The sequence below is a fragment of the Pelodiscus sinensis genome, chromosome 19, assembly GCF_052426305.1.
Source record: "Pelodiscus sinensis isolate ZL-2025 chromosome 19, ASM5242630v1, whole genome shotgun sequence".
Lineage (NCBI taxonomy): Eukaryota > Metazoa > Chordata > Testudines > Trionychidae > Pelodiscus > Pelodiscus sinensis.
Window position 1 is genome coordinate 4,164,354 of NC_143070.1, and position 9,997 is coordinate 4,174,350.

The 9,997-nt window shown below is 52.3% G+C and overlaps 1 protein-coding gene across 2 annotated transcripts; it reads left to right on the plus strand.

Moving 5' to 3' along the window:
• Positions 1-2: 2 nt before the first annotated feature.
• On the plus strand, positions 3-9,997 carry LOC142823126 (early activation antigen CD69-like). 2 transcript variants are annotated; one of them, XM_089771767.1, is made up of 5 exons: positions 3-1,250; positions 2,412-2,525; positions 2,851-3,002; positions 6,947-7,050; positions 7,256-9,997. In XM_089771767.1, exons 1-5 carry the CDS (start codon positions 1,235-1,237, stop codon positions 7,359-7,361), a joined length of 492 nt encoding a protein of 163 aa, XP_089627893.1. In that variant the 5' UTR covers positions 3-1,234; the 3' UTR covers positions 7,362-9,997. The 2 variants fall into 2 exon arrangements, with proteins under 2 accessions (XP_089627893.1, XP_089627892.1); XM_089771766.1 differs by having other exon boundaries at positions 1,069-1,672.

A 9,997-nucleotide genomic window follows, 5' to 3' on the forward strand; every position in this document is an offset into this window, starting at 1 on the left:
GGGCTAGTGACACTAACAGCTGGACCCCGCCCCCAGGCAGCAAACTCAGGCGGGGCTTAAGGCTCTTTCGAAGCTCCGCCCTGACACATTTTAGTGGTATTTACACACCCAGCTTGGCTCCACAATGTGACATCAACTGAACCTTTGAGTCTGTCTGTTCAAAAACTCTTAAGCTGTAACACCGGTGATACTCAGACTGGGTTTGCAAGACACACCTGGCTCTGTGATGTCTCTGCTGCCATTCTTTACGGAACATGACATTGACACAGTGCGATTTAACTAGTATCCAATCAGGCTGCTTTTACTGTGTTGTTAACTAATTGAGGGGACATGAGAGCAGTTTTCAAGTATCTAAGCAGGTGTTACAAAGAGAAGGGAGAAAAATTGTTCTCCTTGGCCTCTGAGGATAGAACAAGAAGCAATGGGCTTAAACTTCAGCAAGGGAGGTTTAGGTTGGACTTTAGAAAAATCTTCTTGTCGGGGTGATTAAGCACTGGAATAAATTGCTTAGGAAAGATGTGGAATCTCCATCACAGGAGGTATTTAAGAGCAGGGGTGGTCTAGATGGTGCTAGGTCCTGCCATGAAGGCAGGGGAACTGGATTCGAAGACCTCTCAAAGTCTCTTCCAATTCTAGGATTCTATGTTTCTATGTTTCAACGTGCATAAGTCATTCACTTTTTTGCTCTGAGGGTAACAGATGCCAGGGTGTCTGCATGTGTCTATGCCAAATATTTCGCTGCCGTGCTGTTTAAACATGACTAGCACGGTAGTAAATGACACAATGAATTCACATGACTGTGGCTCTTTTGGTCCATGCGGGTCGCTAATTTGGTTCCTCGGTCACTCAATTCTGGGTATCACAAGTATAAACAGACATGACCCAAAAAGAACTGCGGGACCAGGCCCCATTGACCCCAGAGGGGCGTTGGCTCATTTCACCAGCTGGGGAACTGGGCTCAGGGATTTCAGTGGGGCTGCCTCAGGTCACACTAGCTGGGGGGCCTGGCCCCACTCTCTGTCCATGAAACTGGTCCTTCCATCAGGTGTCTTCCTGTGTGTGTCAGGGGCTTTGGGAACCTTCAGCCGACAGTGGTTATAGAGAGACCCCAGCTCTTGTCAGCTCCACCTGCCCCAGCCGCCTTGAGTGACCCAGCAATTCTCTTTGCAGGAACCCTCCAGCCCATCCCCTGCTGGGTGCCAGGGAAGAGACGTGGAGCCAGGATGATTCTGTGATGTGGAGCTGGATTGGTGGGCACCTGGCTGGCCCCGGGGATAAAAGCAGCACCCAGGAGAGCTTTGGAACAACTCACTGGACCACGGCTCAGACCCAGCCTGGCTGGTCGGGGTATTTGGGCCAAACTCCCCAACAAATGTTATTGGGAAGGGGGGTTCCCCGATCACCCCACGTAGCCAAATCACACCTGAGCTGCAATCGAGGGAGCTGCATTGAAATTGCCCTTAGGAAGGGCTCTGCCGGCCCTGCCAAACCCACGGTGACCAGGCCGTAGCTACTGCTGGCTGCAGAAAGGGGGTTCCAGGGAACATGTCTCTGCCTTCGGAGCCCACACGACCTTCTGAGAGGTCGGAGCCACTCGTGAGTTCCCAGGAAAGTCACCTGAGACCAAACAGAGGAGCCCTGGATGGAGAGACCAGCACGATCCATCCTACAGGTACCACTGCCTCTCTGGGGCCTTCTTACCATGCCCCAGGGGAACTTGCAGGAACCCGGTGAGGCCTTTATCTCCCTCTCATTGCCATTCTTCACAAGACAACACCCTTAAATCAACTGCAGCCTTCAGTCTAACTGACTGGCTCAGTTTTTGTCTTTAGATCCAAGGTCCCTTCTCAGTCTTTGCCTGTTCACGGCACTTCCTGCTTCCATGCCCGACAGGCTGGTGAAATTCCCATTTGCGTCCTCTTGGTGGAAAATGCTTTTCCCAGCAAGGAAACTGCTTTTCCAAAATAATGACGCTCTCAGGGCCTCAGATGGAAACAAGGCCAGTCTGCCCTTCACAGGGACACGGTTTTGGTTTGGGGGGAGGGGGGAATCTTTGTGTTTTGAAATAGGAAAAGGATCAATTGGGGATTTGGACATTTGCAGTCTCCTCCCCCCCCAGTCTCTCCCTTTCACAAACTCATTTTCCACTGGAAACATTCTCAGGGGACGTCTCTGACAATCTCAAATTGAAGCCAGTGTCTCTGGGGGCATTTTCCCTCCTGAAACGCCTTTTCCCTCCTGAAACGCCTTTTCCCTCCCATATGGAATCAAAATATTCGCGCTCAGCTTTTCCCTCTCGTTGCAAACTATCCCCCTTCACTAGCCGGTTCTAGCTGATGCTACTGGTAAATGCAGGGCCCGGCTCCCTGCCCCAGCACCAGTGGGAGCGCTAACGGCTCCGTCTGTTACAGGTTGGCTCTCTGCGTTGAAATCCTGGGCACTTCCCCTGGCCGTGCTGAGCCTGGTTCTCAACCTCATTTTCATCATCGTCATCATCATCCTCAGCACCCTCATCACTCGCCCAGGTGAGTGTGGAGCCCGCACTGACCCCCTCTCTGCACTGCAAGGTCAGGATCTCACAGGCAGCATCTGCATCTGCAGGTGGCAAAATTCAAGCTGCTGGAAATTGGCTCCAAATTCACAGCTGGTATCACTATGGGAGCTGATGGGAGGAGGGGAAGATGCTGGCCTGTCTCTTGCAAAGGGGAGTGTGTCTAGGCTGAGCTTGCCCTGGTCTAGACAGTGGAGGAGGGGGGGGGTGTTGCTTCTTAGGGTGTCTCTAATGGGTTGTGCCATTGATTACAGCAGGAGACAGGCAAATCTCTCACCCTGTTACTTTCTCATCTCCAGCCTATCCAGTGTCCTCCTGCCCCGATGGCTGGGTCGGGTACCTGGGGAAGTGTTACTATTTCTCAGAGCTGCAAGCAAACTGGCCCGACAGCCAGAAGAACTGCTCTGCCCACGGTGCCTCCCTGGCGGGGATTGATTCTCAGCAGGAAATGGTGAGATGGGTGCGGGGCTGCGCGGGGTGGCAAAGGTGGCTCTAGGCTGGGCTTGTCCTGGGGCTGGCCTGGCCCTGGATGCTGCTTGAATTTAGTCCAGTGATCACCAAGCAGTAGATCAGGATCTACTGGTAGATCTTGGAGCCTCTGACAGGGGATCCTAACTGGTTTGGCCAGGAAGCTACCAAGTGCTGGCACTTCAGTTTCCCCTTCCGCCACTGTCATGCTGCTGTGCCTTGGAGTTGCCCCCCAGAAGCCTTCTGCTTGCTGTGCAGGGTGTGGGAGGGAAAAGGGGGGAGACTGATATCAGGGTGTCCTTCCTCCCCCCACGCCTGTATCCATCTCCACACATAGAAGGGGCTGGAGGGAGCTTAGTAATGCAAATCTCTGTCACTTGCACACACTCTGTGTGTCTGTCATTCTCACACTGTCCTTCCCTCTCCTCTCCAAACCCAGCACAGATGTGGGAGGTTGTTGTTACTTCTGTTACTGCTTTCAAAGTGGCCTATTTTTGGTTTTTGACTGGTCTGGGCATTTCATCATTTTCATGTCTCTCTTACGCTTAAACTTAATTCTTTGAGCAGTGAGTTCTCAACTGCTGAGCCTGTCGTGGCTGGCGTCATTATCCTGGTGGGAATTGCTGCTCCTGGGTGTGGCTGACACATCCCTGCTGACACCGCTCCTGCAGCTCCCATTGATCAGGAGTAGGGAACTGTGGCCAGTAGACGCTGTGGGCTTAGTGCCCGTAGATGAGGGGCAGCACATGATGCCATGGAGCCACTGCTGTACACACCAGGGCTGTGTCTACACTGGGCCACTTATTCCGGAAAATCAGATGCTTTTCCGGAATAAGCTGCGAGCTGTCTACACTGGCCCTTGAATTTCCGGAAAAGCAACGACGCTCTACTGTACAAAATCAGCCGCTATTCCGGAAAAACTATTCTGCTCCCGCTCGGGCATAAGTCCTTATTCCGGAACACTGTTCTGGAAAAGGGCCAGTGTAGACAGCCCAGTAGTCTTTTCCGGAAAAAACCCCGATCATGAAAATGGCGATCGGGGCTCTTTTCCGGAAAAGCGCGTCTACATTGGCCACAGACGCTTTTCTGGAAAAAGGGCTTTTCCGGAAAAGCAGCCTGCCAATGTAGACGCTCCTTTTCCGGAAAAACTGAAAACGGAATAGTATTCCGTTTTAAGCAGTTCCGGAAATTCATGCCAGTGTAGACACAGCCCAGCTGCTTTCAGGAGTGGTGCAGGGCCAGGGTAGGAGTGAGTCTACCTTTAACCCCACTGCTCCACCACCCGGATGCTGTCTCAGTTAAACGGTGCCCAGCCAGAGCCTGCTTCCTGAACCCCTGCCCCAGCCCTGAAAAAAGAGGTGACTTACCTCATAACCCAGGACCCTAAAGGCAGGGAAACGCTTCCCTGCCTGGTTGGTGAGGCGTGCCGCAACTCACCAACCCTCAAACACCCTGTTGGTTCCGATGCTCAGTCCTGGGTCACTTCCTCTCCTCCTCTGGGCCACACCTCGGCGTCGGCCCCACGCTTCTCCAATCGTTCCCGCCTTCTCTCCTCTCCACCCCTCCACTATCTTCATCCTTCCTCCTTCCCCTTGCACTCTCCTATGCCTCCTTCCTCCCTTTCGGGTCCTCCCTCCATACCTGCTTCTCCCTCTAGTACTCTCCTCCCATTTGCTTCTCCTTCTCATCCTTCCTCCACACCTCCTTCTTCCCCCCTCGCCTGCTTCCTCATCTCCCTGTCCTCCCTCCCCTGGTGTCTTCCCAGGGCCTCTTTTAAATCCCGCGCTGCCATCTGACATCACGCCGTTACGTCATCGCGCGCCTCGGGAGGATGCTGTGGGGCCGCCCCTAAGTGAGCGGCGCAGGTCCGGCGCACCGCCGCCGCCTCCCCCCACAGAGCTGCCGCCAATCCAGATGAAGTGCGGGGTTTGGGGCCTGCGGTGGGGTCGATACTGGCGGGCTCTGCGGCCCCGTCACAAGGTTCCGCGAAGAGCCGGCACTCCCCCGCCCTCTGTTAAAGAGACAGAGCCATGGCGAGGTCTTTTTTTTTTTTTTTTTTCATTTTTGCTCAGCAAAATGGGGTTCCGTGGCCAAATAAAATTGGGAAACACTGGTTTAAATAGTTGTCCCTTTCTTTCCTCTCCCCAGCTGGGGAGGGGATGCCAGTACCACAAGGCTTCAAACCCCGCGAATCCTGCCGCAAGTCTATGCCCTGCGGAGATCCCCACGTCTCCTGCTTAAAGTGCTTAGGCGAGGCTCACTGTACTCAAACATGCAAGATCTGCAGGGGTTTTAAACCATGGGCGAGGCAAGAGATGGACTCTCGTTTGAAGAGACTGTTAATGGAGTCCTCTTTCCTGCCCCTGGCACCGGACGACAGCCAGTCGGTGCACAGTGCCTCTCCATCGGCACGTGAGACCTCCACTGCACTGGCCAAGACTAGAGCTAAAGTCTTCCCGGCATCGGTGGCAATCTCCCCCTCAGAGGGTGTCTAAGGAGCAGAGTGGCTGCTCCCCTCACAAAACGAGCCGCAAAGTGCGCCCTAAGGAGGGGCACTCAGCCCCAAAGGCCCATAGCTAGTCGCGCACTGAGACGGGCCACAGTCATGCTACCGCTACATTGGAGGCAGAGGGAACTGACGAGACTGACGGCCCTCGACCCCAGAGACGTTCCACGCAGTGAGGGACCTTGTAGCCTTAACCGCCCTGGACCTGTCGGCGTTCCCTCTTTCGGCACCGAGCAGGGCACCAGTGCACTGGCCTGCTCAACGGCAGGTTCACTTGTCGCCAGCACAATTGGCATCTGCCCACAGCACCGGGAACACCGGCAACCACATCAGCGCTTTCCTCACCGGGAACTCCTCCTGCCCCAGACCTGAGCCCCCCTGCACACAAACTCCTTCCCAAAGCTTGCACCCTGAAACCCCTCCTGGGCCCCTAGCCCTTGCCCTGGGCTAAGATCAGAGCCCTTCTCACACTCCAAGCCCCTGGGCCCAAGACCAGAGCCTGCACCTCTACCTCAGCCTGGAGAGACCGAGGTTCGGGGAGTATGGGGGAAGGAGTGAGCAGGGTGAGGCCTTGGCGAAGGGGTGGAGCAGGGCCTCAAAGAAGGAGGGGGAAGGAAGTGGGCCAAGGGTGTTTGGGTTTGGGGTAGATCTTACATTGCACTTACATTGAAAAAGTGATCTTCAGGTTAAAAAGGTTGGCGACCACTGATTTAGTCTCACTTCCCCAGCCCATGCTAGAAGGAGCTCTGAGTGCTTCTCTCACACTCCATCCTCCCCACGTGCTATGCACTGAGTTGGAACCATGTGGGGTTTGTGTGCTTCTGGGGAATTCCCAGCGGGGGAATCCAGATGTTTCCTGGCCCCTTTTATGTGACAGGAGCAGCCTTCCCAGCCCCGTGTTCAATAATCATGAATCGGGATCCTCAAAACCATGCGATTGACTTTAACAGATCTGAGGGTATTTGGTTCCAGGTGCTGTAGCTTTTAGGAGATCACATTGGTAAGTTTTCTCTGCAGCCCCAGAGGTAGATTCTCACCTTTTAAATGAAAGGCAAGAGCCTCTTGTAATCTGGTCTCTGAGAGCTGGAGAGTTACCAGTCTGAGAGAACCAGAGACTTTCAGTAAAATCAGGGGATTTGGTCAGAACACAGGAGTGTTGAAGAGCCGGAGGCAGGGGAGAGTCTGAGCAGAAGCTGCTAATTAATAGAGCTAGTTGAAAATCAGAATTTGCATGAAATTGTTTGATGTTTTGCCCCTCTCCTGGATCAGGGCAAATTGCAAATCTCCCACTGCATTTGGGTGTCATTTCTTAGTGCAGAACTCCCAGTCCCTGGACCACCTGCCCAGCACCCTCTGTAGGTTGTAGACGACCCAGCAAGGCAGCTGTCTAAAGTACATTGGCTTTTATGTTTTGAACAAAGGATTTCCTGAGACGTAATAAAGGATCCTCAGACCACTGGATCGGGCTCCAAAAGGAACCGGAGCAGGCCTGGAAATGGGCCAATGGCACCGAATTCAACAACTGGTGAGTCCCTTATTTTATTTATTCAGTACATGTTGCCATTTATAACAAGAGTGTGGCCTTGTGCTTACAACCTGAGCCTATGATTAGGGAAATGGGGGTTCAGTGTCTGGCTCTCCCTACATTCACAGTGTGACCTGGGGTGACATGCTAGGAGAAGTGGCTCCACCAGCCGTGGAGGGTTGTTTATGATGTGTTGCTGTTGCAGGTTTCCAATCGCAGGAAGAGAACACTGCGCTTTTCTGAGCGGCAACAACGTCGCCAGCACAGGGTGCCGAAGCAGTCAACCCTGGATCTGCAGCAAACCGGCCTAGAAATAGGAAGGGGAGCCTAGTGACTGCAACTTGCATGAGGCAGCCTGGTCCTATTAATGGGGTTGTCCCAAGCTGCCTCAGCATGTGGGGAATTTGATGTGCTGGCGAAGGGGGCGGCCCCAGTGACAAGGAAGAGAGATGCTTGCTGAAGAACAGTATGAAGCTCCCCCCTGGGAGTCTCTGCCATGCATTGGCCTGTTTGGGGCTCTAGGGATTTAACTTGGAGGCTACTCCATGGGATGTGTCTTTTGGATCTGTTCCAGCAGCCCTTCCTACCTGAATGTTCCCTCTAATCTTTTCCATCCATGTGCAGAATAAATTTTATTGTGTACAGCAAAGCATATGTGAATGTGCACCATCAGCAAAAACACATACCTGGCTGTGGGTGCTCTGCTAATCCGCTGGGCAGCATTGGAAACTCTCCTGAGCAGCTGCACAAGCGCCCGGATTCCAGGAAACACTGAGAGGGACCCTGGTCTGGCAGAGGCTATAGCTCATAGCCCATTTGGGTGCAGCAGGAGTTCTGTATCCTATTGGGCCGACTGGCTGTGACCCGCACGCCAACTGTCCAATGTACCAGGAGGTGCTGAATCCCTAGGTGCTGCTGCCACTCTGCCCCTCCCCCAAAGCCTGACCCGGCCTCTTCCCATCATCCCACCCTCTCCTCTGTCTGCCCCCAATACCCAGCCCCCTCCAAGAGTGCTGCATCCCTACCCCGAGTGCGCTTCATTCTTGATCCTCCTCCCAGCCTTTGGCACACCATGGGACAGCTCACTAGGGCAGCAGAAAGCACGGGGGAAGAAGTGGGAGCTGATAGAGAGGCTCAGCACCCACCAGTTTTTCCCCCTGGGTCTCTTGTCCCAAGCCCCACAGAGTCAGCACCTAGGGGCCATCTTCCATGTGGCCATGTGGACCGTAAAAAAGATTTATCCCAATATTTGTCAATTCCAATAAGCCCTGTGGTGCAATCTCTGAATTGTGAAATTGTAGTTTACCAATGTAGAATTATTTATGTTACATAGTTTCTCTCAGAAGCAAAACAATATAAAACCTCTAGAGCCTATAAGTCCACTCACTCCTACTTCTTGGTCAACCAATTGCGAAGACAAACCATTTTGTTTTCAATTTGCAGGAGATAATTTTGGTTGCTTATTATTTACAATGTCACCTGAAAATGAGAACAGACATCTGCAGGGCATTTTTGCAACTAGTGTTGCAAGGTATTTACTGGCCATATATGTTAAACATTCATATGCTGCTTCAGGCTTCCACCACCGTTCCAGAGAACATGCTCTTATGCTGAATTTCAATTGGTATTCTTTCACTTCAGTTTATATTTTAAACCGCAACTCCATATGTGAAGGGCTCCTGCCAGCCAGTTCTACGGAGGGGAATGAATATTCTTATGTACATTAATGTGGAGGGGATGTGTGATACAGATGTGATATATGACACATCACCTTCATATTGGTGCACATTACAAAATTCATGTGACAGGGGTTCTGAGTGTGGGAGGTGCAGAGGGTTGCAGGAACGTGAGGAATGCAGACTCCAAATTGAGACCATGTTTGGTGGGAAGGAGGATGCTCCGTGGTTACTGCAAGGAGAGAAAACTCCCTCACTTCTCTCTCCACACAGCAGACTGGGGGAGAACAGCTCTGGGGCTGGGCTTTCTCAATCACAGCAGCTGATCCTGCTCAAGGGGCAGGTGCTTCACAAACACACAGCGAGAGACAGTCCCTGTCATAGCTATGATCAGGGCCCTGTTGAGCCGGATGCTGCACAGACACACAGGGAGACAAAACTGTTCCTGCTTCAAGGAGTTCACAGTCTAAACAGACTGGAGAAAGAGTGGGAAAGGAAACTGAGGCTCAGATTGAGAAAGTGAATTGTCTGAAGTCACATAAGAAGCTCAGAGCCAGGAATATCTCAGGGTTCTAGCTGCTCTGTGACCCACCACCAGTAAACACTCAGCCTTTCCTCAGTGTAACAGACACTTTCACTGCCCATGCGATCCTAATGGTCCTTGGCTCTGATCTGACACTTTCCAGCAGGAGACCAGGCAATCCTTCACAAAGGCAGGTCAGTGTCATTATCCCTACTTCACAGACCGGGAAACTGAGATGCAAAGAGGAAGTGGCTTACTTGGAGTCACCCAGCAAGCGTGTAGCATCCTTTCCATTGCATATGCTGGGGCAGGGAAGCTAGAGAAGGCCCAGTAAATGCCAATCTGAGCCTTGTGTAGAAAGGCTGGGAACAGAACCCAGATGTCTATGTCCCACTCCAACACGCCATGCACTAGACCACGCTGCCTCCCTCCTGTGAGATCACCTTCAGCCTAGTGCATTCATCCAACCCCAGCGTTCTCAGTCCATTTGGAGCAGCTGCCGTATGAGGAGAGGTTACTAGGACTGAGACTTTTCAGCATGGAAAAGAGACTAAGGAGAGATAGGATAGAGATCCATCAAATCATGACTGACATTGAGAAAGTGAATAAGGAAAAGTTATTTACTTGTTCCCATAACAAGAACAAGGGATCACCATATGAAATTAATAGGTAGCAAGTTTTAAAAAGACAAAAGAAAGTTTTTCTTCACATAGTGCACAGTCAACCTGTGGAACTCCTTGCCAGAGGA

Excerpts from the sequence above, each read along its gene's own strand:
- LOC142823126 (XM_089771766.1), top strand. The coding sequence starts at position 1,546 with ATGTCTCTGCCTTCGGAGCCCACACGACCTTCTGAGAGGTCGGAGCCA. Across the intron at positions 2,526-2,850 it reads CACCCTCATCACTCGCCCAG|CCTATCCAGTGTCCTCCTGC; the intron begins GTGAGTGTGGAG and ends TCTCATCTCCAG. Across the intron at positions 7,051-7,255 it reads GGCACCGAATTCAACAACTG|GTTTCCAATCGCAGGAAGAG; the intron begins GTGAGTCCCTTA and ends TTGCTGTTGCAG.